Below are 27,144 nucleotides of genomic sequence, written 5' to 3'. Positions count from 1 at the left end.
ATTGGGTGGAGAGGTAGCTTAGCCATCAAGAGCACCGGTTGCTCTTTCAACCCTAGGCTTGATTTCCAAGCACCCATACGGCAGCTCATAGCTGTGTCTAACTCTAGTTCCAGGGGATCCAATACCCTATTCTGATCTCAGTGGGCCAGCCCTGCATGCATGTGGTGCACAAACATACATGCAAGACAAATAACCACACACATAAAACAATAATAATTTAAGAAAAAAATAAAAAGTAAAGACTTAGTAAACCCATGGCCATTAGATGTGCTTCTGTTGAGATCTGACATGGAACTAAGGAACACAGAGAAACTGGAAGGAACACAAAGAACTTGATTGAATTTATTCCAATAAAGGTAGAACTTGTGTGTGATAAACTTGGATTTTTTAGCCAAGATTCCTAAGAAATGCACTGAAGAATGTTGCTCATGTCTGAAATCCCACCACACAAGAGGCTGAGGCAAGAGGACGGCCATGAATTTTAGGCAAGTCTGGCTACATAATTAGTTCCAGACCAGCCTGGATCACAGCATGAGAACCTATCTGGAAAACAAAGGGAAAGAAGCACATAAAAAGAAACAAAAAAAAAAAAAAAGGAAAAGTGCTGAAACCTGGTTTCTCCTTGTTGCAATAGAAAAATATGAACGGGAACAGAGCAATTGAAAAAGAAGTGTTTGGGGCTGGAGAGATGGCTCAGCAGTTAAGAGCACTGACTGCTCTTCAGAGGTCCTGAATTTAATTCCCAGTAACCACATGGTGGCTCACAACCATCTGTAATGGAATCTGGTGCCCTCTTCTGGTGTGTCTGAAGACAGCAACAGTGTACTTATATACATAACAATAAATAAATCTCTAAAAACATATATATGCAAATATATTTATAAGAAAAAGAAGTGCATGGAGCAGGGTGCGGTGGTGGCGCACACCTTCAATTCAAGCATTTGGTAAGTTCGAGGTCACCCTGGTCTACAGAGTTCCAGGACAGCCAGGAATACAGAGTACACAGAGAAACCCTGCTTTGGAGAATCTGTTTTTTAAAAACGAGAGGGAGGAAGGGCAGGATTTAGAACATTTTTAGCCTAACCCATAATGCAAAAACCAAGAAGGTGTTCTAGAGGAAAGACCAAGGGTGTGGTTAGATGACTAGACAATCATAAAAGTCATTGCTGGGTATATTTCATGGATCTAAGCAGATATCTTATCTGAATCCAGGAGCAGAGGTGGGATAACACCAGCACAGACCGCCAGCTGAGACCAAGGGAGGCAGGGATGGGCAAAATAAAGGAATGATCTCTCCCTTCTGCACTTCTATAGGATAGAATAGGAGGGGTTTCAGGCTGTGCCATGAGGATTCCAGTGAACTGTCTACTCCTTAGTTCTGAAAGGCGGCAGTTCCTTGGTTTTAGTGAGACAAGCTGCTTTCTTCCCAGTAGGTTCAAAGGTAGAAGAAGACAGAACATCATGCCAAGATTTAACAGAGTGGACATTTAACTTACTTGGAACCTATGATGGTCCCTTTCTCCTTTCAAGTTCTCCATTGTGCAAAGGGATCTCCTACCTCCTCCACTGCTTCCCCACGCCCCCAACCCAGACAGGGGCTCACTAGGGAGCCCTGACTGGCCTGGAATTCCCAAGAGATTTGCACCCCCTCTGCCTCTTGAGCGCTGGGATAAAAGGTGTGTCCTACTGCTGGTTTTGCCTTTTGTAAACAGAACACTCATCTTGTTTCCCAGGTTCACAGCCGGTTAACTTTCAAACCAGGGACCAAAGGCTGAGGTGCCTACTTAACATATTAAAGGAGACCTAGCTGCCAGCTTGGCCCAGCATCCCTCAGTCCCCTTGTTACAGAGTATGACTGCTTTTCTTCCCTGAACTCTCCAGCCCAGGGGTTAGGCTGCCCTTCCCAAGGGCTCTTCCCTATATCATCCGGCCATTTTGGTTACCTGCCCATTTTGTACCTTTGTCCTCCTGGCTGCTGCATCTGGTTCCCCTCTCTCCCTTCCTATCCCTGTCTCTCCAATGGCCCAGCTCAGTGTGGTCATGGCCACTCTAGACTCTCCCAGGTGTCTCTGGCTTTGTTCTCCTGCATCTCTACAATAAACTTTCCCCTCCACCATACCTTCCAACAATCATGCCCTTTCCTTTTTATTCCTCTTTCCCCATTCAACTGCAAAATAGGAGTTCTTGCCTCAGGGTGACTCACACCTCCTCTTAGGCTTATATTCAGGTGAGACTTGGGGTTCAAATCCATGCCAGAGATCAGGGGTTAGGAGCACTGGCTACTCTTCTAGCACTTCTATGGTGGCTCACAACCATCCAGTCCCAGGGGATCTGATACCTTCTTCTGGCTTCCACAGGTGTTACACACATGTGGTGCACAGAAAACATTGAAATAAAGGTATAGTTTTTAAAAATCCATGCAAGGAGCTAGGCATGGTAGCACAAGCATGATCTCACTACTGGAGAAACTGAGAAGAGTCAGGAAGTTCAACTTCAGCCTGAGTTTCATGGAAAGATCAGCCTGGAATACATAGCAAGACCTTGTCTCCAAATGAATGAATCAATGAATCAACCAGTCAAAAGCTAGGCTTAGTGGCACATACCTCCAATCCTAGCATAGTGAGTTCCACGGTAGTTTAGATTATATAATGAGACCATGGCTCAAAAAACAAAACAAAAAAATGAAAAAGACCATTCATGAGTGACAGACATGGCCCAGGGATATAAGCCGTTGTTTCAGACTCTGGGTTCTCTTTGATCTCTAGCACTCCAACCTCACCTCCGAAAAGGTGATTCTAGAATGAGCGAAGGATTTAAGGATGAGGGATGGGATAAACAAAGTTTACATGCAAGGAGGACATGAATTTAGGGAGTCCAGAGGGCAGGGATGTATGGACTGAACTGTGCCCTCTTCAAGTTCATATACTGGAGTCCTTCTTTCTAGAACCTGAGAAGGTGGCCAAGACTATTAGAGCCAGAGTCTTTTAAAAGATGTGATTAAGTTAAAAATGAGGCTATCTTGATAGACCCTAATCCAATCTGAATGGTGTCCTAAGAGGAAAGTTGTTCGAATACAAACAGCAGAAGCAGGGAGATGTGACTACATCTGAGAACACAGAATGCAGTACTAAGGAAAGAGACTTCAAAAAAAAATTAAATAAAGTCAAACCTTCTGACACCTTGACTGACTGGCTCTAGTCCTGAGGACATCCATGTCTGTTGCCTAAAATGCTCAATCCATATCATTTTGTTACAGCAGCCAAGCTATATGAGAGGACTATGAGGTTACTGGAAGGATTTATGGGGTAAGTGATAGGGTGATCTTGAAGGGAGGTCTGTAGAGTGAGTTCTAGGTTCTACAGGGTAAATTATGACCGTGTGTGGAGTCAGTCAGTGTTAAGGGTTTGTAAGGGCAGACAAGGTATACGTATGTGATGATGGAGGTTTATGGATGATGACGTAATGGGAGAGATCTGTGGGGCTAGTTATATGACATTGCTGAGATTAGTAATTAAATATCTCTCAGTGTTATAGTTAAAGACATTTTATTTCCTGGTTTGGGAAGTTGCCACCGTCACGAACTTGCCGCCTTCTCGTCCATCTTTTCCCTCGGGTTTCTAACAGCAGCTCAACTTGTTCCCTTCCTTTTCTGACTCTGGCCCTTTGTGTGCTCACTCATCATGTTTGAGTGGGACAAGTCCAATAGTTCTGACCCCCCCAACCTGTGCGAGGAGGAAGAGGATTTGAGTCTTCTGGGAAGTGAGGAGAGCGCCTCATGAGCAGGGACTCAGCCCACTTTCCGGCTCTTTAGTTATGCTTGCTCTTAATTTTCATGACTTTGCTGTCCAGCACGCTCTGGGCACTAGTGAGATGCTTAATGGCATCAAGCACAAGGATGCTTGGTATCACCAGCCATATAGCATTCAGGAAAACAAAATAGAACCAGAAATAAACGGGGTGGCCTATCTCCCCATGCTGGAGTCCTTCGTGTAGCTCTGTCAGGAAGTACAGCACATCCCCGTATATCTGGCCTGTGGGAGGCAAGAGAAGGAAAAGTCCTCGTGAGGACAAGGAGAACAAGCCAGGCTCTACTCCATGGCATTCCCCAAGGCAAGTCTTCAAAGAACTCAACCCACATTCCGAAACCAAAGCTGGAAATCGGACATAACGAGGTACAAATTTCAGAAATCAAGAGTCTGGGGGATATTTTTTTCCTTTCTTGCCTTCTTCTCCCCAACCCTCGTTCCCTCCCTCTACCCCTACCCACCCCACCCCGTGTGTGTGTGTGTGTGTGTGTGTGTCAGAGTGAGAGAGAGAGAGAGAGAGAGAGAGAGTCTTGCTATGTAGCCTATGTTGACCTTAACCTCACAATTATCCTGCCTTAGCCTTCTGCATGGTAGGATTATAAGCATGTACCCATGCACCCTGACACCCAGCAAGAGCATGGAGACTTCAACTCAGGGCAGCTCATAATAGAATTGAAGGCAAGCTTAAAATCCTAGAATGCATGACAACTCAGGATTTCAGAATGAAAGAGAGCTCAAGTAAGCAAACAAAAGAAAGCTAACACTCCGGGGCCTGCTTCTGGAGGACCCAGGAGTGTTGGGCAGCATCGAATACATCACGTCGTAACCTTTGTAGGAAACTGATGGAGAAAGAAGAGAAATATACATTTCGGCTGGAAAGGCAAGCACAGAGAGGGTTTAGGTGTATCAAGACACCAAGGAGCCTATAATTCAGCATGTCTCATCCCTGAATGGACACTTAGGAGCTCTCACCCATGGGGATGTGCCTGTGTCTATGGATTTCCCCAGTAACCCTTGAAGTGCCAGGTATATAGGCTTTCTCACCCATAGACACCACAAGCTGTAGGACAAAGCGGAAGGGCTGTTGGCGGAGAAAGGCAATCACTACCCATAGGCTGAGTGGTCCCCAGAGACAAGCTGTGACAGTCTCCATACAGATGATGAAGCTGTCACTACTGCAAGAGAAAAGAGGACACTGGCATCATTGTGCTCTCATTAATGTCCCCAACTCACCATTGTCACGAACCAATGCAGGTTTCCACTAACACAGGCCAAATACTTACAGGATATATCGGCTATCTCCCTTGGAATACTCTTTCCCTGAGGGAAACAGAGATACATGAAGAATTAAGTCAGGAAACAGAACTTGTATCCATGATAATCACTGTAAGACAGCAAACGTTATAATACTGTGTACAATGGAGGTAGTACTTTGGCTTCTAAGGTGTGTGTTATATAGTCTGTGTAAAGACTGATAAGGAACAATGTTGCAGAGGTTACATGGTATGCAGTGTAAAAGGAAGTCTAAACGATGGAGCGTGTGGCTCAGACGTAACAGTGCATGCCTATAATCTTAGCACTGGGGAGGTAGAGGCAGGAGGCTGAGAAGTTCAAGTTCATCCTTTAACTATATAGATACTTAGAAGCCAGCACAGACTGCATGAGACTCCATCTGGAAAAAAAATAGAAGATGGAGAGTGAGGTGGAGGTGGGAGGGGGACCGAGCAAGTTTGTGTGCACATACATATGAACACATACACATGATAGGTGCATGAAAGAGTGAGAAGTTAATTGGAAGATCCAAGAGCATAGCTCACTGATAGAGCATGTCTGAGGCCCTGGGTTCTATTCCCAACACCTCTCCCAAACCATAACCACAGTACAGGCAAGGGGTTTAAATAGGTTCTTCCCAAAGAATTTCCAAATGGCCAATTAACATATGGAAGGTGCTCACAGCGTCATTAGTCCTCAAGGAAAAGCCATCACATCTACTACAGGGACTAAATTAAGAAACACGTGATGGCACCAAGTGGATGTGAAGGAACCAGAACTCTGCTGTCATGATGGGACTGTAACTGTACAATCATTTCTAAAAACAGTTTGGTAGGGTTCTCTCGCAACCTAAATGAAGTCCAAGGCCTTGAATGTGCCAAGTAAGCACTAAAGTGCTGAGCTTCGCCCCTAAAACTGTAACCATAGCTACCATAAGAGCCAGCCATTCACCTGTTTATAGTTATTTAAGGTAAATGAGAACAGCTGTGTGTATGTATATGTATGGATGGATGCACATATGTGTGTGCATGTAAAATAGAATGCTCATAGCAGTTTTATTCCTGGGGCCAAAAAGACATTGTCAAGAATACCGAATTCTTGGGGGAAATACCCTTCAGTACTATACAAGCCGATAATTTTATAATGTTTATGCTTTATGAAATGAGTGACCCCCCCCCTGGTTTTGGTTTTTTTTTTTGAGACAGGGTGTCTCTGTGTAGTCCTGGCTGTCCTGGAACTCACTCTGTAGACCAGACTGGACTCAGAAATCTGCCTGCCTCTGCCTCCCAAGTGCTGGGATTAAAGCCGTGCACCACCACTGCCCAGCTGAGTGACCCCATTTTCAAAAGCAACATTTGGAAGTGCACGTGTGCCACACTATCATTTATATGATGACTCATCAAACAATTAACAGGCTGGGTGTGGTGGTAGAGACCTTTAATCCCAGCATCTGGGAGACAGAGAGGCAGGAGAATTTCTGAGTTCAAGACTAGCCTTGTCGCTGGGCAGTGGTGGCACACGTATACCTATACATACATACACACACACACACACACACACAGATAAGATCATTGACTGCTTTTCAGGAGCTCAGGGCATGCACATTGTGACTCATAATCCCTTTTAGCTCTGGTCCTAGGGGTCCCAATTCCCTCTTTTGATCTGCAGGTATTGCATGCATGGATTATACAGACATTTATGTAGGCAAAACACTCATGTACATCAAATTAAAATAAAAAATATTAATTTAAAAAAAGATTGGGGGGTGGGGGAAAAAAAAAAGATTGGGGCTGGGCAGTGGTGGCGCACGCCTTTAATCCCAGCACTTGGGAGGCAGAGGCAGGCGGATTTCTGAGTTCGAGGCCAGCCTGGTCTACAGAGTAAGTTCCAGGACAGCCAAGGCTATACAGAGAAACGCTGTCTCAAAAAAACCAAAAAAAAAAAAAAAAAAGAAAATATTGGGCCTGGAGAGATGGCTCAGTGGTTAACAGCACTCACTGACTTCTCTTCCAAAGGTCCTGAGTTCAATTCCCAGCAACTACATGGTGGCTCACAACCATCTGTAATGGGATCTGATGCCCTCTTCTGGTGTGTATCTTAAGACAGCTACAGTGTTCTATACATAAAATAAATTAATGTAAAAAAATATTAAAGATTAAAAAGAAAAGCCCAGCCAGGCGTGGTGGCACACGCCTTTAATCCTAGCACTTGGGAGTCAGAGGCAGAGGCAGGTGGATTTCTGAGTTTGAGGCCAGCCTGGTCTACAAAGTGAGTTCCAGGACAGCCAGGGCTACACAGAGAAACCCTGTCTCGAAAAACCAAAAAAAAAAAAAAAAAAAGAAAGAAAAGAAAAGAAAAGCCCAGCCATCCTTAATTTCAGTTTCAGGGGAATCTGGTGCCTTCTTCCCGCCTCCATGTGTAAGTACAAGGCATAAACACTTATGTACAGGCAGAACATTCATAGACACAAAATGAAAATCAATAAATTTGGGCTGGAGAGATGGCTCAGTGGTTAAGAGCACAACTGCTTTTCCAGCGGTCCTGAGTTCAATTCTCAGCAACCACATGGTGGCTCACAACCACCAGTAATGGAATCCGATGTGTACTGGCTAGTTTTGTGTCAACTTGACACAGCTGGAGTTAGTTATCACAGAGAAAGGAGCTTCAATTGGGAAAATGCCTCCATGAGATCCAACTATAAGGCATTTTCTCAATTAGTGATCAAGGGGAGAGGTCCCCTTGTGGGTGGTGCCATCTCTGGACTAGTAGTCTCGGTTCTATAAGAGAGCAGGCTGAGCAAACCAGGGGAAGCAAGCCAGTAAGTAACATCCCTCTATGGCCTCTGCATCAGTTCCTGCTTCCTGACCTTCTTGAGTTCCAGTCCTGACTTCCTTTAGTGATGAACAGCAGCATGGAATTGTAAGCCGAATAAACCCTTTCCTCCCCAAACTGCTTCTTGGTCATGATGTTTGTGCAGGAATAGAAACCCTGAATAAGACACAATGCATTCTTCTGGTATGACTGAAGACAGCAACACTGTACTCATATACATAAAATAAATCATTTAAAAATTAATAAATTAGAAAGGAAAAAAAATGGCGGCCGGAGGCCAGGCGTGGTGGTGCACACCTTTAATCCCAGCACTCTGGAGGCAGAGGCAGGCGGATTTCTGAGTTCGAGGCCAGCCTGGTCTACAAAGTGTGTTCCAGGACAGCCAGGGCTACACAGAGAAACCCAGTCTCAAAAAAAAAAAAAAAAAAAATAGTGGCCGGAGGACTTGACCTGCTGTTCTTATGGATTCTATTGAATGATGAGCTCTGCTGTTTAGATAGATCATTCTATTTGCCTTCTCCTTTAATATTGCTTATTGGCAAATCAGTGAGCAGTATTTTTTCTTCTGGTATTGCTTGAAATAAAGGAACTTTGTATTAGCAAAATACAGTTTGTACCTTAGTCTACTATCTATTACAAACATATCCCATAGTATTTGGCACATTGTCAGTGTATTTTAATTAGAATTATTTTATAAGTCAATAAATACTACATTATTTTAAAAAATTAATAAATTTAAAAAATAAAAATGAAGAATCCCAGCACAGAAAACAACTGCTCGGGGTTAAAAAAAAAAAAAAAAAAAGTTAACAAAATTAGAAAAAAAGAGAAAGCATTGGTGAATGGGTAACTGTCAAAGTGAATCTCTACCCAGAAAATTCCCTCCCACAATACAAGAACTCAGGACTCACAGAGTTGGGATAAGAAGGATTGGTCTTCTAGAAGGATGTCATTGTAGAGAGAGAACCAGCCCTCGATCACAAGGTGAATGAAGGTACACACAGCAAACCAGCACAAGGCCAGTCGCCTCCCAGCTCCAAGTGGGACGACGGAAGCTCGGCTAGACAACAGCCACGTGATCACAATTAGGCCCCCAGAGATGGAGAAGAGGCCAACCAGGATATGCAAAGTCGGGAGGTCATTAGGCACGAAGTTGTCCAGCTTCAGGTGCCTGGGCCAGTACGGGTGCAAGGGGACCGTATTGGTGGTCATGTTTCTATGGCAGCTTCGTACATAAACGAGGACAAAAGAACAGAAAAACCTGAGCAAACAGAAAGCACGTGGTGAGATAAACCAAATCCAAATACTTTTCAACAAGAAATGTAAGTGAACTGTATCTATTATTTGACCGAATAACTTATAAACCTGGATTTTAAAAAGGCCAAGTTTAGCTGAACCTGGTGTCACACCCACTTATGCAATGAGGCCCAAACCTTGAAGGCAGGTGGATCTCTGTAAGTTTAAGGACAGTCTGGCCTACACAGTGAGTTCCAGGTTAGCCAGGGCTACAAAGTAATACCCTGTCTCAGAAGGAGAGGTGGGGAAAGGAAAGGGGAGGGGGGAGAAAGGGATCTAGTTTTGAGGCATTTCAAGAGGGATCTAGTTTTGAGGCATTTCAAGAATATAACTGGGGGGGGGGGGCTGAAAACATGGCTCAGAGGTTAAGAGCACTGACTGCTCTTCCAGAGGTACTGAGTTCAATTCCCAGCAACCACTTGGTGGCTCACAACCATCTGTAATGAGATCTGATGCCCTCTTCTGGTCTATCTGATGATAGCTACAGTGTACTCATACATTAAATAAATACCATTTTTTAAAAAAAGAATATAACTGGGGATGTATCCGTGATTTAGAGAGAGCACTTTCTCTTGCAAAGGACCTGAGTTCAATTCCCAGCACCCACATGGTGGCTCACAACCATTTCTAACTCCAGTTCCAGGGGATCCAACGCCTTCTGGCTTCTGTGGGCACATACATACATGCAGTCATAATACTCATATAAAAATAATACTCATAATAGTCATAATACTCAAATACACATATAAAATAAAATAAATCTTAAAAAGGGACCATAGCTCAGATCTGAAACCTTATAAAGAATAAAGGCTAGTCTGAGGCCCCTGGCAAGTATAGCAACAAGAAGAGGGCCTGGCTTGTGACAGGAGAGTTAGGTAGAAAATTGAGTAGCCATGAGAAGGGAAAAGGTCCTCCTCACCCTCTAGGTAGGAAAGGAGGCAGAGCTTTTGACGTATTTGACAAGGTCACCTGTAAAAGAACTATAAACCCTTCTGCGAAACAGCACAAACCTGTCAAAACTGGTTAACTCAAGTCCAACGTCCTTGCCAAACATGTTTAAAGATTTCTTTGATCAACAAGTTTTCTCTACCATCTTCACCGGCAAGTATGCACTGAAACCTACTCCTTAAGCACAATGCATTATTAAAAAAAGAAAGAAAGAAAGAAAGAAAGAAAGAAAGAAAGAAAGAAAGAAAGAAAAAAGTCCCCAAGCACACACTTTCCTTTTTTTTTTTTCTTTTTCGGTTTTCGAGACAGGGTTTCTCTGTGTAGTCCTGGCTGTCTTGGTACTCACTTTGTAGACCAGACTGGCCTTGAACTCAGAAATCCACCTGCCTCTGCCTCCCAAGTGCTGGGATTAAAGGCTCACACTTTCCTTAATATTTCCACTCAGTTATATAACACTGCATGGTAGCACATACCTGAAATCCCAACATTCTGGGGGGGGGGGCGAAGCTGAAGCATTGCCATAGCTAGCCTGGTCTACCTAGAAAGTTCAGGGAAGCTGGGCATGGGGCGCACGCCTTTAATCCCAGCACTTGGGAGGCAGAAAGTTCAGGGTAGCCAGAACTAAATAGCAAGATAACTACATTCAAACAAACTTAGACATTAAGTAGCTTCCAAGACCTCCAAGTGAGAGAAAGAGCTTCTGCTGGGCGCCTAGGTGCATTCCTTGCCTTTGTCAAGTGCAGCTTGCCTTTCTGCAGAGGCTCCTATTAGACTGTACTGCCAGCATCATCGAGTTGTACTTCTTGTTGCTAGTCACAGAGTATGATCACAGTCTGGTGGGCGAGTCACTGTCACCAAGCCAGGTCCTAGCACTTAGGGGCTCAGTTTGTTGGAAAGACACAGGAATGTAGTCTGGGTGCACTGCAGGGTCCAGTGGCTGAGATTTAACTGGACGCTACTCCCACCCGCGTGAGCTGCAGAGATGAGGAATCAGAGCTGCGGCCCCAAGCACAGCGTTTCAAAAGCAAGAGTCCAGGCAATTAGTGTGCCACCCCGCAGCAAGCCAGGAGTAGCAAAAGCAGGGGTCTCACGGGCGGCGCTAACCAAGAGAAAGGAAAACCAAGCCCAGAGACCACCAATCACAACCAGAACCCTCCACTGTAGCTGCCCAACGAGAGGGCGAGTCTTCCGTCGTCTGGACAACCGATTTAGGGCCCGGGTCCCGCGCAAGCGCAGGGTAGGGCAGGACTCGCAGGCAAACCGCTGTCGTGGAGGGTCTGGGCACGTGGAGGGGCTCGGACAAGCTGGCTGGCGGAGGGCACTCACCCCAGGCGGCGCGATCGCAGGGCGACTTCCTAACACAGGCTTGCGACTTTCCAGGAAGACCTGCAGGCTCCCTAATAGCCCCAGTTCCGCTCAGCTCTCGCGCTTCCCCGCCCGATGGAGCGGACCAATAGTGAAGTGGAGAAGGTGGCTTCTGCCAATAGGAGTCCTCCGAATGTCGCAGGCCCTGTCCTCGCCTATGGTGTCATCTTCCCTGTTGGCTGAGACCAAGTCAGGAGTAGGGTGGAGACCTCCAAGGTGTGGCGCTTTCTCCCGATAGCAAATCAATGCTATTCTGAGCTTCAATTTCCCTGCCCTCTTAACAATCGCACAAGATGAGGCTGAAATTTGAAACCCTCAACATTTGCTAGTGACCGGAGTTGCGTGGTCTCCTAAATTTTCTAGGCAACCAGTTAGTTCCCGGACCCATTCTTAGCCCAAATGCAAAGAGAATACGACAGGTGGATTACATTCAGTACAAACAAACCTAGCGCCCACCAGAGCTCAGAACTCTCCAGTCCTAACAGCATCGGACACCTTCAAACCCTCACTCCTGCTGAGCAGTTGGTGTAGACTCTCAACAGTGCCAGTTCTTAAAAGCCAAACAGAAGGCATGACGGTAAACAAGTTGGCAAACAGACCTCGTCAGCATTCTGTCAGAAAATTGACCATCTCAAACTGTCATTTTAATTATTACCTACGGACTAGTAGGCATCAACCCTTCATCTGTCTTGCTCTATTCCGCCCTGTCCGAATCTGACGAACCAATCAGTACAGGGATCCCCCAGTTCTCCATGAAGTATTACTAAGCCTCCCCCACAAAATCTGTTCCTGCTCTACGCAAGCAGGACCAGGACCCCGCCATCATAGACTCATTAGCCAATCACAGACCATGTTGAATTAATCGCGAATAGATTTTATTTTCCCTCTCCACGATTTTCAGTTTCCAAACCTTTGTCTGTGGTGGAATTTCTTTGCTTTCCCCTTTTCCCCTCTGATCAGTGAAAAAACCGAGCCTGTTGTGTAAGTTCTACTTTTATTTGACAATAACAAACTGCATATAAAAAAGGGAGACGGCAGGTGCGGAGGCCCTGGATCTGCTCCTCTCTGCTTTCCCAAGTATCCATCGTTCCTTGGCCCCAATAAGGACCACCCCCTTCCTGCCTGGTGGCGGGGTGAGGATTGACAGGCATAGAAAGTTGTGTGTGTTCCCATGTTGTGTGGAGGGGTGTTGGGGCTCAAGGGACAAGGAGTAGAGAAAGGGTCTTTTCTCATCCCCCATCAGAGTTGGCACCCTAAGGAGGGGTACTGAAGGGGATTATGATGGTCATATGCCTCAGCCTATGAGACGGTAGAAGATCCAGCATCCAAAAGTGACCCAGTGACTGGCCCAGCTGAGCTCTGACCACTTGTGGACAGTGTATGCCATGCCGTAGCCCTGTGGGAGAGAAACAAGTCATGATTTTGAAATTCAACAAGGACAGCGAGTCTCCGGTAAACCCATCTTTTGCCCAGGGATCGTTGGTATTTCATATCCCTGAGTAAAAGAAGGGTCTAGGTGCTTATCAAGGGTGACCAGATACAGTTTGGTTTCTTCTTCTTTAAAGATCATTTTAAGGGGCTGAGTATACAGCTTGATGGGAGGGTCTACATGGGGAGGCCCCAGGTTTTGATTTCCAGCATACCAAAAAGAGTTATTTTAAAAATATGCTGGATGTGGTGGGTCATGCTGATCCCTGAGGTCGTCTGTATATGAAACCACTAGAAATCTGAGTGTCTACCAATAAGGGACAAAGTAAACCCTCACAAATTCTTGCAATGGAAAAAAAAAAAGGAAGACTGTGTACTTAAAAAATTGGGGGAAGCCAGACGTGGTGATGCACACCTTTAGTCCCAGCACTTAGCACTCGGGAGGCAGGTCGATTTCTGAGTTCAAGGCCAGCTTGGTCCACAAAGTGAGTTCTAGGACAGCCAGGGCTACACAGAGAAACCCTGTCTCAAGGGGAAACAAACTAGGGAAAAGAAATAAAAATATAGTGTATGTTTTTGATATGCTTTGAGGAAGTGGGTTAATAGAATAAAAATGAATGTGTGGACATTTTGCAGTGAGTCTCTACAATACTTACTTTTTGGTTTGTTTTAGGGTGCTAAAAATCACATTCCAAGCATGGCAGGCAGACAAGGGCTCTACCACTGAGCTATACTCCCAGCCCTAAAGTCTTTTTTTTTCAAGGCAGGGTTTTTTTTTTTGTGTGTGTAGCCCTTGCTGGCCTGATGCTTACTATGTAGACCAGGGTGGCCTCAAACTCACAGAAATCCACCTGCCTCTGACTCCTGAGTGCTGGGAGTAAAATCATGTACTACCACAGCCAGCACTAAAATGTTTTAAGAAGTGGTAAAGCCTGACATGGTGGTGAATGCCTATAATGTCGATTTGGGAGGCTGAAGCAAAGAGCAACGTTTTCTCTAAGAAGAAACCAAAGTGGGCTTGACGGCTGGCTCTTGTAATCTTTCTTTTTCTCAAGACAGCCTTTCTCGGTGTGGCCTTGGCTGTCCAGTAACTTAATCTGTAGACCAGGCTGGCCTTGAACTCAGAGATCTGCCTGCCTCTGCCTCCTGTGTCCTGGGATTAAAGGCGTGCGCCACCACCATGCCCAGAGATACAAGTAATCTTCAGACTAGGGAGACTGAGATTTGACAAACAAGTTTCAAGTCAGCCTGGACTGAAATGATAATAACAACAAAACAGAAAAAAACAAAAAAAAAACCAAAAACAAAACACCCAGAGTTTTACCTACTTACTTGTTTAGGAGACAGGGTTTTTCTGTGTAACCCTGGCCGTCCTGGAACTCAGGCCAGCCTATAGAACTCCATGGACCAGGCTGGCCTTGAGCTCAGAGACAAGGCCTGCCTCTGCCTCCTGAGTGCCTAGCTGCAAACTCAGATTCTCTACACTCAATCTGAATGAAAAACTTTAAAAAAATGTTTGTAATAAGGAAAATAACATGAAATTTTCTTTTCTTTTCTTTTTTTTGTTTTTTCGAGACAGGGTTTCTCTGTGTAGCCCTGGCTGTCCTGGAACTCACTCTGTAGACCAGGCTGGCCTCGAACTCAGAAATCCGCCTGCCTCTGCCTCCCAAGTGCTGGGATTAAAGGTGTGCACCACCACGCCCGCCTGAAATTTTATTTTCAATTAAGAATTTTAAAATTGGGGATGGTGAGATGGCTCAGTGGTTAAGAGCACCAACTGCTCTTCCAAAGGTCCTGAGTTCAAATCCCAGCAACTACATGGTGGCTCACAACCATCCGTAATGAGATCTGATGCCCTCTTCTGGTGCGTCTGAAGACAGCTACAGGATACACACATATAATAAATAAATAAATAAATAAATAAAAATTGGGGAGAGATGGCTCAGCAGTTAAGCACGTTGGCTGCTCTTCCAGTTTAATAGGAGAGTTCAATTCCCAGCATCGCCTACATGGTGGCCAGCAGCCATCTGTAGCTGTAGTTCCATGCGATATGATGTTTTCCTCTGCTGTACATACATGCAGACGGAATACCCATATACATAAAATATATAAGTAAATCTTTTTTAAAAAAATTTTAGGGGCTGGAGAGATGGCTCAGCAGTTAAGAGCACTGACTGTTCTTCCAAAGGTCCTGAGTTCAAATCCCAGCAACCACATGGTGGCTCACAACCATCCGATCATGAGATCTGACGGACGCCCTCTTCTGGTGTGTCTGAAGACAGCTACAGTGTACTTACATATAATAAATATATAAATAAAAATAAAAGTACTTTGAGGCTAGCCTGGTCTACATAGTGAGTTCCAGGATAGCCAGGGCTACACTGAGAAACCCTGTCTCGAAAACAACAACAAAATTAAAAAATTGAACTACTAGAGAGGCTAAGACAGAAAATACGGAGTTTGAGACTCCTATGACATCCTATCTGAAAAGAAAAAAAAAGAGAAAAAGTAAGACCCCCCCCCAAAAAAAAAGCAAATTTTCGATTCTTTAAAAGCCATATAATTTTCTTTTTTTTTTTTTCCCGAGACAGGGTTTCTCTGTATAGCCCTGGCTGTCCTGGAACTCACTTTGTAGACCAGGCTGGCCACGAACTCAGAAATCCGCCTGCGTCTGCCTCCCGAGTGCTGGGATTAAAGGCGTGCGCCACCACGCCCGGCTAAAAAGCCATATAATTTTCAAATTGAGAATTTTTTCAAAGTAGGGTCTCAGTTATGTTGCACAGGTGGCAACACTCCTGGACTCACAGGCCATCCCTGCCTCAGCATCCCATGTAGCTGGTACCTGGATGTGTGCACTACCACTCCAAGGAACATAACATTTTAAAGCAGGATCCAGGGCTATCGACATAGCTCAATTGGTACATTGACTACTCTGTACACAGGAAGCCCTGGACTCTGCCCACAGCACAGCATACTGGACCTAGAGGCACAGGTCTATAATGTACCTCAAGGGAGGTGGTGGCAGGATGATTAGATTCAAGGTCGTCTTTGGCTCCATAATAAACTTGAGACCAGTCTGGGCCACACAAGTCAGTCTCTCTCTCCTCTCCTCTCCTCTCCTCTCCTCTCCTCTCCTCTCCTCTCCTCTCCTCTCCTCTCCTCTCTTCTCCTTGCTCTCTTTCTCCCTCTCTTTCTCTCTCACGTGTGCACACCCACCCACCCACACACACATCCACACCCACACCCACGGCTGGGGTATGTAACACAGTAGAGTGCTTACATGCCTTGCATCTCTTGGTTTGGTCTCTAGCAGACCACAAAACTGGGTGTGGTGGTGCATGCCTGTAATCTCAACCCATTGGGAAGTGCAGGCAGGAGGATCACCTTGGGGAAATACTGAGTTTGAGGCCAGCCTAGAATATCTGAGGCCCTGTCTCAAGCAAAGCTACAAACAAAAGTAAAACCTGGGGCTAGGAGGTATAGCAAGTGTATCTAACATGAGGGAGGGCCTGGGTTCACCGTTCCTAGTAGTTAAAAAAAGAGAAAAGCCTGGATTTTGTATTCTATTGCAGTAGAATGCATTTTAGAGGGTAAGTAAGTAAATATTGCAGTTTAGTCAAAGGAAAGAGCCAGCAGTATGACTGAATTTGAGAGACAGTGCGAAGATGAAGGAAGGCATTTGTACAAGCTAAGACACATGGTCCTGGCTTGTTCTCACTGCCTTGGCCTTCAAAGTTCCCCCAAACAGTAACTGCCATCCCTGGTTTACCTCCCAGCCCAGGGCCCCACCTCACCTGCTCCTCTGTGGTGTCATCCACATCGACATCAAACAGGGAGCCCAGGTAGGACAGGTGGAAGATAGCCAGGGCCCCAAAGAGCAAGTTTAAGGCTCGTACCCCCAGGCCCTGTGGTGGACAGATGGATATATTTGGAAGCTGGACTTGGTCACTGTCCCCCACCACCACCTGTGCAGGGAAGCCCAGGGGGAACACAAGGCACTGTGGGTCCCAGGATGCCCAGGGTACCCCAAGATAGTAAAGAGATGGTTCAAGGAGTCTCTTATGGGAGCTCAGAGGTATCCAAGGACGAGGGTGTTGGTAACCACGAGGGCGTCCAGGTTGGGGGAGATGCGAGCGTTCAGGCAGAAGAGCAAGAATGTGGGGTTATGGTGATGAGCATCTTTGCCGGGTGGGAGACAAATGTGAGGTTGTCTGCATTTGTTTTATGGCAAACAGAATGAAAACAACAACAAAACCAAAACAAATCCCGCCCTGACCTAGAGGGCCCATCTTTCCCTTCCCCCTCACTCTCTGCTCAAGCCGCACTGTTGCTCAGAGGCCCACGTTGGGGTGGGGCTTTTTACACTGGGTACCCCCTTTTCCTGAGAAGTTTCCCTCCCTTCCCTTCTTCACTTAGAAGAACTTAAAAGTTGCCTCACCCAGGGAGGCTTTCTTGACCTTCCAGTGAAAAGGGAAACCACCACCACCATACGTCCCATCCGCGTCCCCTTATGCTTAGTGCCACTCGCAACCTCACAAGCTATTCTTAGCCTTGACTGACTTTCCTGTCTACCCAATTAAAATCTTTGTCCCACAGGGCCAGGACTTTGGCCTGCTTTAGTTCACCACTTTGTCTCCAGCACCTAGAACCAGCAGGTGCTCAATAAATGTTCAGTGGGGGAAACGAATGCCAGGTGAGTATACAGCAGGTGCTCAATAAATGCCTGTTAGAGAAACAGATGCCAGTGAATAGAGGGGAGGTTTTAGGGATGGCTCAGGCACCAGAAGAGGAGGCTGGGTACCCGGAGACAGATACAAGATGGAGACAGAAGTGACATTTTTGAAGGGCGGTGTTAGGTACAAGGTTACCAGTGATGAACCCTCACCAAGCGATGCCGATGTGAACAGTCTGGCAGACAACGCTTTGACAAGATGCAGGCACTGAGGATCTGAGCCAGGCGCTTTCTGAGGACTGGACAGTATGGAAAGGTTAGCCCCAGCCTCCCATGAACCTTCCACCTGTACTGTGCCGGGCTCTGTGTGCACTTACCATGTTCCACATAAGTGATGAATGCCAGGGACAGCAGCACAGCAGCCAGGTGGAAACTGAAGCCCTAGAGACCCGGACAAGGGGACAAGGAGAGTGAAGAGGAGGCTCTGAATCCCCCCACCCACTTCCCCTTGTTCATGGTCTGTCTTGCTTACATGCAGGAGGGCACTGGCTGCATAGGTGACCAGCACAGCAGAGAAGGTCCCCAGGCGGAGGGCATTTTTGAAAACATCTGCAGGTGGGAGAGACACAGGTCAAGATTTCTGGAACTCCCACCAACTTTTCCAGAGAATCACAGGTAGGATGATAACCATAATCTGTAGGGGACCCTCAGGATAACATCTTTAGGATGCCCTCAACTGTCACAAGCCTGAAGATGAACTCCCAGTCTGCTTTAGTCGGACTTCCCAAGGTCAGTCAGTGCCAACCCTGCAGGCTTCCAGGTCCTCAGGACAAAGTTCTCCCTTCCCACACAGTCACACTCTTGGCAAATCGAATGAGCTCTTCCTTCAGAAGCCCACTTCTCACCACGGGCTGTTGCCACCACTACTGCTAATCCTCAGTCAGCTACAGTGGGCGGGCCTCACTGCCTTCACCCTCCATCCATCTTCCCTCCACTTCCCTCCGTTGAGCCAAAGGGGTTCAGTTACGATCCAATATCCAAATGACTCCCCTCTGCCGGGTGATGGTGGCCCACGCCTTTAATCCCAGCACTTGGGAGGCAGAGGCAGGCAGATTTCTGAGTTCGAGGCCAGCCTGGTCTACAAAGTGAGTTCCAGGACAGCCAGGGATACACAGAGAAACCCTGTCTCGAAAAACAACAACAACAAAAACAAAAACCAAATGACTCCCCTTGTATCCCAGCCTCGCCCAGAGTGACTGTCTCTCAAAGAAAAAGCCAAAGGCTTCTCAGGTCCCAGAGCCTCTTGAGGATCTCTCTGAACTCATGTCCTACTACTACCCCTCCCTGGGTCTGCCCAAAGACCTTAAGTCTTCCAGTTCTGGGGATGCTACTCTGAGCCTTGCAATCACCCACCATGGTGCCACGTCCCCATGCCCCCAATAATTGTCTTGCTGTCTCTCATATACACCAGGCGAACTCCCACCTCAGGACCTCTGCACCTGCTGTTCTCGCCTTCTGTTCCACTCCTTCCCCCACACTCCTTGCTCCTTCACTTTCCTCAGTGAGACGTTCCCCGGATAAATTATGGATAATTCCCAGACCATTCCTTACTCCCTCTTTCTCATTTCAACATCACTACGATTTAATGTGGCATTGACCACTACCTGACTTACTGCATAATCTTTCTTATTTATTATCCACTCTCCAAATTGACAGTTCTAGCAGGTTAGCAAATGTTGTGTGGTTTTGTTGTTGTCCCTAACATATTTTATTTTTGAGTCAGGATCTCACCGATCCAAGGCTGACTTAAAACAGCTCTATGCAGCTGAGGATGACCTTGGATTTCTTTTTTTTTTTAACATGTTTTTTTTGGTTTATTTATTTATAGGAGTACACAGTCGCTGTCTTCAGACACACCAGAAGAGGGCATCTGATTACATCCCATTACAGATGGCTGTGAGCCACCATGTGGTTGCTGGGAATTGAACTCAACACCTCTGGAAGAGCAGTTAGCGCTCTTAACCACTGAGCCATCTCTCCAGCCCGACCTTGGATTTCTGACCGTCTAGCCTCTACCTCTATAGAGCTGGGACTAGAGGCAGGTACACACCCAGTTTGTATGTGGTGCTGGGGGCCAAATCTTGGGCTTCATGAATGCTAGGCAAACACTCTACAAACCGAAATAACACTAACAGCCCCTGGTGCAGCTTGAGTGCCCATCACACAGTAGTTGCTCAGTAAATGTTTGCTGTACAAATGCATGAAAGGCCCTGGGTCACCAACTATTCTGGAGTGGTGACTGGGTGACTCACAATTATTTAACCAATAAGACATGGGCAGGTTCCAGCTTGTGACAACTTCCACCATGGACCGGGGCAGCTCCACATTCAACGGTCTAGAGACTGTCAGGTCCCTGTGGGCAAAAAACAGACATTCCATTACAGTTGGAATCTCAAGCTATCCGGCTGCTATAGTTTTTCTTTTTGTCTTGACTGGTCCCTTCCCAGGAGCACCCCCACCGCCCTACAGTTCCTCCAGGCAGCACCCTGTGGGAGAAGGGGCCCCAAAGCCCTCCCCACCATTGCAGGTGGTCCTTCTCCTCCGTGAAGCCAGCCCCGGCCAATGTGGCTGTGGCCTCAGACAGAAAGCCCACAAAATAGTTGCTGAAGTGGAAGGAGACAGCACTCTCGTAGGCTCGTAGCCACCTGTGAAGGGCCAGGAAGAGAGGCATTACATTTGGGCCCCGACATGATACCCCCCATGTTTCATGGCACCCCGGCCTTACGGACTCACCTTACCATGGTGCCCCTAGGGCCCCAAGGGGTCAGGAATGCAGCAGAGAAGAGAGAAAAGAGAGTCAGAGAGGGCCTGGAAGTTGGCCTGAGTTCTTCATAGATAAGACAGAAACATGGTAGCAAAAGAGGCAGACTATGATGGTCACACACACACATTGTCAGGTGATAGGTTTGTGGCCCAATGTGAATGGACGAGCTGGCATATGACATGGCCCTACACACTAAAATGGCCACACAGCCAGACAAAATGTTCTCAGCCTCTCAGCTCTCTAACCAGATTTTGTCACCTTCTAAGACAATAAAATAAAATCGTTGTGAGATACAGAGACAGTTGAACACTCACTGTGCACACACACACTGTCAATTTCCCAGACAGTGTCAAAAGCAGAGAGCATCCTGCCATAGGATTAGGTCTGAGTTTTGTGCCTGGCTATTTAACTCAGGGACACTGGTCAAGTGATTCCAATTTTTGGAGTCTGTCCCTCCCCTCCCACCTCTCTCTTTTGTTGTTTTCTTTTCCCCCTTTTTCTCTTTTTTTTGAGATAGGGTTTCTTTGTGTAGCCCTAGCTGTCCCAGAACTCCCTTTATAGATCAGGCAGTCTGGCCTTGAACTAAGAGATCCATCTGCTTTTGCCTCCCGAACACTGGGATTAAAGATGTGTGCCACTACTGCCCGGCTACTTTTTGGAGTCTTGCTCAGTATCAGACAGAACCAGGAGCCAGTGAGTACAGGAAGAAAGTCACACAATCAAACTGCTAGCAAACAGCTAGATACAGTCCTGGACAAACACAGACACAGGCTCACAGCTTGTCACAATCCTTTCCTCGGGTAGCAGCAAGCGGTCTGAGAAGGCAGACAAACTGGCAGAGTCAATCATAAGCGGGCACACTGCATGCTGTACAGGCAAACCAGAGTTACAGATAAGCCAGAATCGCCAACCAAGGTTTACCCTAGCCAGTGACAGCCACACAAGCCCACCACTGACGATGCACAGCCCAGCCAGTCAGGATTCTCAGTTCCACACTCAGGGGAGTCAGTGACCACAGGCAAACAAGTCAAATTATCTGGAGTCACAGACTGTTTAGAGTCACCAACTAATACACACTTGCCGCTTCCCATTTCAGTCATAGAACTTGTTTCTAGTGGTACAACCAAAGGACATCCAGACACAATAGTGTTGGAGTGTCAGTCACACATGGAGTCACAGAGCCAAATCTTGGTCAAACAGACATCCATCGACAGACACACTTGGTCTCTGTGCGGTAATGGGGTAGATGGTCAGTCAGATTCAGATGTCTGGAAGCAATTGGCCCAAGGCCCAGCCCTGGTCAGCCCACTTGCCCTCAGCACCTGCCCTCATTTACCTGGCTTTGCGTTTCTTGCTGTAGTAACAGAAGACAGACAGAAGCATTAAGAGACAGGCTCAGAATTGGGAAGACCCAGACTTCTACCCAACCCCCTCACTGCTACACGGGGGCCTTGAAGGCTGTGCTCACTTGCGAAGGAGTCGGTCACCGTCGAGGGGGATGAAGTAGGGGAAGAGGTAGGGGCCCACACAAGTGGACAGTACAAGGCACAGCAGGGCCAGCGCCAGGCTCCGGGCCACCTTCTTCAGCCATCGGCGGCTCTGTGGGATCAAGGATCCATGAGCACTGCCCCATGGCGGCTCCCACAGTCCCTGCCCACCTGGCCACCCAGGAGCTCACCAGTGGGCGGCCTTGGACAGCCTGTAGGTAGCTGTGGAAGGATATCCAGGGCCCAAAGACGATGGTGCCCACAAAGTAGAGGTAGCCCATGAACTCCACAGGTGAGGGCACTGCACCCACCTCGCCCCGGTCCAGGTCGAAGCCCAGAGACACCGCCTTCATGGCCACGATCATCTGGGCCCCTATGTGTGGGGCCCATGGTCAAGTGTATGGATAAGAAAGCATGTCACCATGAAAGACAGGGCGCACCAAGTGTGAGGTGAGAGGAGAAGGGAGACACAGTGATAGGTAGAAAGAGACAGAGACAAAGATGTCAGGGGAAAGGGAAGCCTGCGCTGTATGGTGGTTGGTTTATGAAGGGGAAGGTCCAGGAGGGCTCTCAGGAGGTGAGGAGGGCAGGTGGGAGGGCAGAGAGCTACCCACCTCGCATCTTGTGCCATGTCACGGTGTCCACCATGTGCATCTCACTGAGGAAAAAAGGTGATGGTCTTGGGCCTATGCCTCCTAGGGCTTTGGACACTACCGGGGGCACTGAGGTATTGAAGGAGTTCTGCTTCCTAACCAACGTAACACATTAAGAAAAAAAAATCCCCAGGACCCCCTCCTCCAGGGGAAGCCCATGTTCAACCTATCCTGTACAGCCTCACGGAAGGACACGTGTTTCAGATCTCCTTCGGGAACACTCGTCATCCTCTCTGGTCCCTGGCTCCTTCACTTTCTTAGAATCTCATGCCATCCTATCTTGGACCACTTCATCAAGGCCTTGGGGACCCCCCCGCCTGCCTTCTGCCAACAAGGGGAGGGTGAGGATGCACACCCATACCCCATGAGCAGGTAGATGAGGATGGTGACGGAGAGGAAGACGCCTCGGTGGGAGGAGTGTCGGCAGAGGAACAGCACGAGGTAGCACAGGAGGCTCAGCAGCACGACCCAAACCATGTGCAGCTGGAAGAAGTGGTAGAGGCTGAAGAAGCCACCTGCCACGGTGCTTGCATGCTTCAGGTAAGACGGTAACCCTTAGGGGGAGAGGGAGAGGGAGAGACAGAGGCAGGGTGGGAAAACAAGAAGCGGGAGGTTGGTAGGCTGGCAAGAGAAGAAGGACTTGGGCAAAAGCCTAGAACATGCTGGGGTCTAAGGGGACCCAAAGCTGGTACTGGAGAGCTGGCACGTGTGGCAAGGCCTGGGTTTAAAAAGCAACATCTACTAAGGACATTTCAGGGACCCTGAAAGGAAAATTTATCAATTGATGTTGGACAGGATTGCATCCATCTTAAAATGTCACAGTGGTGGGGATGATGGATGAGGCTAGGGCTCTGTATGGGGTGGGGTTGTTCTCAAGGACCATATACGGAAGGACTTGAGGTGAGGGGTCACAATGCCATCAGGTTATTGAAATGATTCAGAAAGAGGAGGACGGGTTAGACAGGCAGGAAGACAGAGCAGTCTATTGTGGCTAACTGTGAAACCAGGGTGACTGGCTTTTATATGTAAATGTATACTAATATTGTTTCAGCTTTTCAGTAGCTACTAATAAAGCTGGGGGGGGGAGAAGAAAGCACCCACTTAAGATGAAGAGGAAAGAGTTGATTAGAGAACCTTTGATTTTCATAAATGCCTGTATCCTAGAGGAATCCTGGGGATTTCAGATCTTTCTCATTTGGATATTGACTTTGCTATGACTGCAGGAACATTATAGAATCAAAGAATCCAGAAATTTCACAAGGTCCTGATTATAGACATTCATAATGTCACATTTTTTGAAGTCCAGCATGTGAAATTTCAACTTGGCAGACTCTTCATACCTAGTAACTACGACGCTTTGGGATAGGATACTTGTAACACCAGCATTCCAGGATCTGATTGATAACCTTGGAACACAGACAGTTCCGGATCCCACCATCTCAGAGTGCAGGAATGCTGAAGGTCATGTCTTGGTTTAACAGGATGTGGCTTGCCATAGTGTGGCTTGAGGTGGCTGTATGTAAAGGATGTGTTGTGGTGGAATTGGGGCTTAGCTTAATGGGATATGATGGGGCTGGACCTGTAGGGACCTGCTTTGGCATTGCAGGATGTTCCATGGTAAGATGTGGTGGGGTAAGGTATAGTTTGATATCCATGAATGTCACAGATAAGATAAAATCTGTTGTGGTGGAACACAGTTTGGTAGGCACTTACCCAGCCTCCAAAGGAGGCGGCAGGCGAAGCAGATGGTAAGAAGCAGCCAGATCTGGTCAAGGCCCTGTTGGACAGTAGGCAGGAGACAGCCCTGCAGTAGCTGCTGGAAAAATTCCTGGCGGCTGAAGGTGGCCATTGTGGACCCACACAGATGGATGGACAGATGGAGCTGCCAAAGGGAGGACACAGAGGGAGTAAGATGTCCGTGGTGCTGTCCACAATCAAGGTTGGGATTTGAGCACTCAGGACTTCAGCTTGGGGCTGCCAACCCCCCAGGGTGCTATTGGAAGGCTTTGGGGAGGATATGAATATCAGGTACATCGGGCTGAGCCACCAACTGTGATATCAGCGGGTGTTCTGGATGCCCTGTGACCCGCAGGGAATGAAGGACCTTGTGTATCTTGAATGTTGTTAACAGTCCGGTTCAATGATGATAAAAATGATATGCATTCTAGACCTATATATCAAATGGGGCGGAAGAAGTGGGCTCCTTGGTTTCCAAGGTAGTCACTCAATGTGGAGTGCAGAAAGGGGGAGTCTGTGACACTTAGGGGCCGTGTGCATCTCTCCTTGTATGGATGTATCTTCCGCGAGCTTCATCTCACCCTACTCAGCAAAAAGCCGGCAACAAAGCCTTGCCCTGGTCGAGGGACTGCAGGAAAGTGGAAGTGCCGGCAGGGAACATAGCAGGGAGGGAGTCCTATAGGTGATGCGGACTAGGTCCCAGGACAAGGGGTATAGATCCGCGCCCCGCAGGCCAGCTTAAGGATGGGAACGTGGGAACCGCGCGCACACTACTGAAGACCTACCTGGCAGAAAGGAAGCCGTGGTCCTGGGGGCCGGGGACGCGCACTGCTGCCACTGTCGCCACCTCCTCCGGGCAGCCTCCCCCGCAGGCCGCAAGGCCGGGACCAGCAGTGGCTCCCAGGGCGGCGCGGCCGAGCGGGCCCTTTAAATCCCGGGGCGGGCTAGCAGCTGAGTTCCTCCAATCCGAAAGCGGGAGCGGGGCGGGGACCAGGAGGAGTGAGCCCGAGCATCGCGAGGAGGAGGAGCAGGATTGAGGGGCGCGGGGCGCTGGAGCACGTCGGCGCACAGAAGATTCACCGGTACCTATTTCAGGCCACTTGCCATTCCAGCTAAGGAACGTTCGGGGCGCAAGAATTTCCCAACTTCCAAGAAAACACTTCCTAATGATTATTTTATAAACCTTGAGAATCAAAATGGAAAAGATAGGGAGGGAGGGGGCTAGCCCCTTTTCTGCCAAAAGCTCGCCCCAATAGTCCCTCTTGTATCCATACTGGTGTGACCCTTGTCACAGCTGGAAAAAAAAGCCGCCATTCCTCCTTTTCTATCTCTTAAGGAATCTGAAGGAATTTCCAAGTGTTCTTTAGCCCCAGGGAACAGATCGAAGCTTTTGTCCGTAATGACTATGTCACCTAGGAACACTCACTAAGTGCCTTATCGACCCCCTAAGGGTTAGTAGTCGGCATTTGGTTTATCATTAACTGAATTTGTGTTTGCTTAATTCCTCAATAGAATGGGCCCTGTAAAGAAACTAGGAGGCTAAGAACACGCGCAAAAAAAAAAAAGAAAGAAAAAGAAAAAGAAAGAAAGAAAGAAAGAAAGAAAGAAAGAAAGAAAGAAAGAAAGAAAGAAAGAAAGAAAGAAAAAACCAGGATCTGATAAAGATCTGTCTGTATTGGTTTCTGTGTATCAACAAAAGGGCTGTGCAGCACTATTCTCTTCTGAACCTGAGATACAGTCATGGGCATTCAATTCTATTCTTAAGCTGATGAAACCTTCAACTCCCAAGAAGAGCCCATTTCCCCTAAGGCGCACTTATAGGGCATTAAGGGGGCTTAGCTCCAAATGTGAATGTGATCGGAGAAACACACCCAGGTCAATCTTGACCTCATTCTGACCCCAGGAGCTAAGAAAACAGGTTCTAATAAGATTAATGCTTGACTGTATGGAGTTAAGGAAGTTGTGCCCATTCACTCTGGGCGGTGTCCCTTTCTGTTAAACAAAAGGGCGGGATTAGCAATTCTTGGTTAGGAGAAACTGCCAGTCTCTGTCCCTGCTGTCTGAAGATGCAACCCATGGCCTCCTTGTGCTTTCTAGGTAAATGCTCAGCCGCTGAGCTTTTTAACATGTATTCAAATGGAGTAAATTAATAGTCACGTTTACAAATGAAAAAAAATTTAACACCATGGGTATGTATATATGCATATATACATAAATATTTACATCAGCTAATATTTATGCACAAATAACAACGTCCTTTCCTCTAAAGTAATGCAGGGCTGGATGTCTCAATGCTTAAGAGTACTTGCTACTCTTGCAGAGGACCTAGATTCCCAGAACTTACATGGTGGCTCACAACTATCTGTAACTCCTAAGTACTCCTGTGGTTTGTATTCATACATAAAAGAAATCTAAATAACAGTAGAATACAGCTGGTATGGCTGCACCTGCCTCTAGTCTCATCACTAAGAAGGCAGAGGCAAACTCTGTGAGTTTGAGGCCAACCTGGTTCATATATTGAGTTTCAGGCTTTTCAGGGCTACGTAGTGAGACCCTGTCTCAAAAAAGAAAGAGAGAGAGAGAGAGAGAGAGAGAGAGAGAGAGAGAGGAGAGGAGAGGAGAGGAGAGGAGAGGAGAGGAGAGGAGAGGAGAGGAGAGGAGAGGAGAGGAGAGGAGAGGAGAGGAGAGGAGAGGAGAGGAGAGGAGAGAAGAGAAGAGAAGAGAAGAGAAGAGAAGAGAAGAGAAGAGAAGAGAAGAGAAGAGAAGAGAAGAGAAGAGAAGAGAAGAGAAAGAAGAGAAAAGAAGAGAAGAGAGTATTTTGGGC

General features: G+C 47.1%; 2 protein-coding genes across 10 annotated transcripts; both read right to left on the bottom strand.

The window, feature by feature from the left end:
• Nucleotides 1-3,528: 3,528 nt before the first annotated feature.
• On the bottom strand, nt 3,529-11,606 carry Ebp (EBP cholestenol delta-isomerase). 2 transcript variants are annotated; one of them, XM_021153281.3, is made up of 5 exons: nt 11,481-11,606; nt 8,822-9,171; nt 5,090-5,126; nt 4,851-4,981; nt 3,529-4,031 (listed from the first exon to the last, which is right to left on the bottom strand). In XM_021153281.3, the coding sequence occupies exons 2-5, from the start codon at nt 9,120-9,122 to the stop codon at nt 3,808-3,810; spliced, it is 693 nt and encodes a 230-aa protein (XP_021008940.1). In that variant the 5' UTR covers nt 9,123-9,171; nt 11,481-11,606; the 3' UTR covers nt 3,529-3,807. The 2 variants fall into 2 exon arrangements, with proteins under 2 accessions (XP_021008940.1, XP_021008941.1); XM_021153282.3 differs by having other exon boundaries at nt 8,822-9,135; nt 11,481-11,591.
• Nucleotides 11,607-12,494: 888 nt separating this feature from the next.
• Nucleotides 12,495-25,252, bottom strand: Porcn (porcupine O-acyltransferase). 8 transcript variants are annotated; one of them, XR_015047200.1, is made up of 16 exons: nt 25,106-25,251; nt 24,297-24,465; nt 22,945-23,137; nt 22,545-22,588; nt 22,122-22,303; nt 21,912-22,042; nt 21,780-21,797; nt 20,413-20,427; nt 20,199-20,324; nt 19,932-20,032; nt 18,152-18,228; nt 17,997-18,060; nt 17,833-17,918; nt 16,973-17,670; nt 16,742-16,852; nt 12,495-12,915 (listed from the first exon to the last, which is right to left on the bottom strand). XR_015047200.1 is itself a non-coding variant. In XM_029473603.2 (15 exons), the coding sequence occupies exons 3-15, from the start codon at nt 23,058-23,060 to the stop codon at nt 12,814-12,816; spliced, it is 1,173 nt and encodes a 390-aa protein (XP_029329463.1). In that variant the 5' UTR covers nt 23,061-23,066; nt 24,297-24,465; nt 25,106-25,252; the 3' UTR covers nt 12,495-12,813. The 8 variants fall into 8 exon arrangements, 7 of the variants coding, with proteins under 7 accessions (XP_029329463.1, XP_029329459.1, XP_021008506.1 ...); XM_029473603.2 differs by lacking the exon at nt 16,973-17,670 and having other exon boundaries at nt 22,945-23,066; nt 25,106-25,252; XM_029473599.2 differs by lacking the exon at nt 16,973-17,670.
• Between the last annotated feature and the right edge of the window lie 1,892 nt (nt 25,253-27,144).

This window comes from Mus caroli, unplaced genomic scaffold, assembly GCF_978045245.1.
Source record: "Mus caroli unplaced genomic scaffold, Mus_caroli_1 scaffold_5, whole genome shotgun sequence".
NCBI lineage: Eukaryota > Metazoa > Chordata > Mammalia > Rodentia > Muridae > Mus > Mus caroli.
The sequence above is the reverse complement of the archived record's forward strand: the minus strand, read 5'-3'. Positions and strand labels throughout refer to the sequence as shown.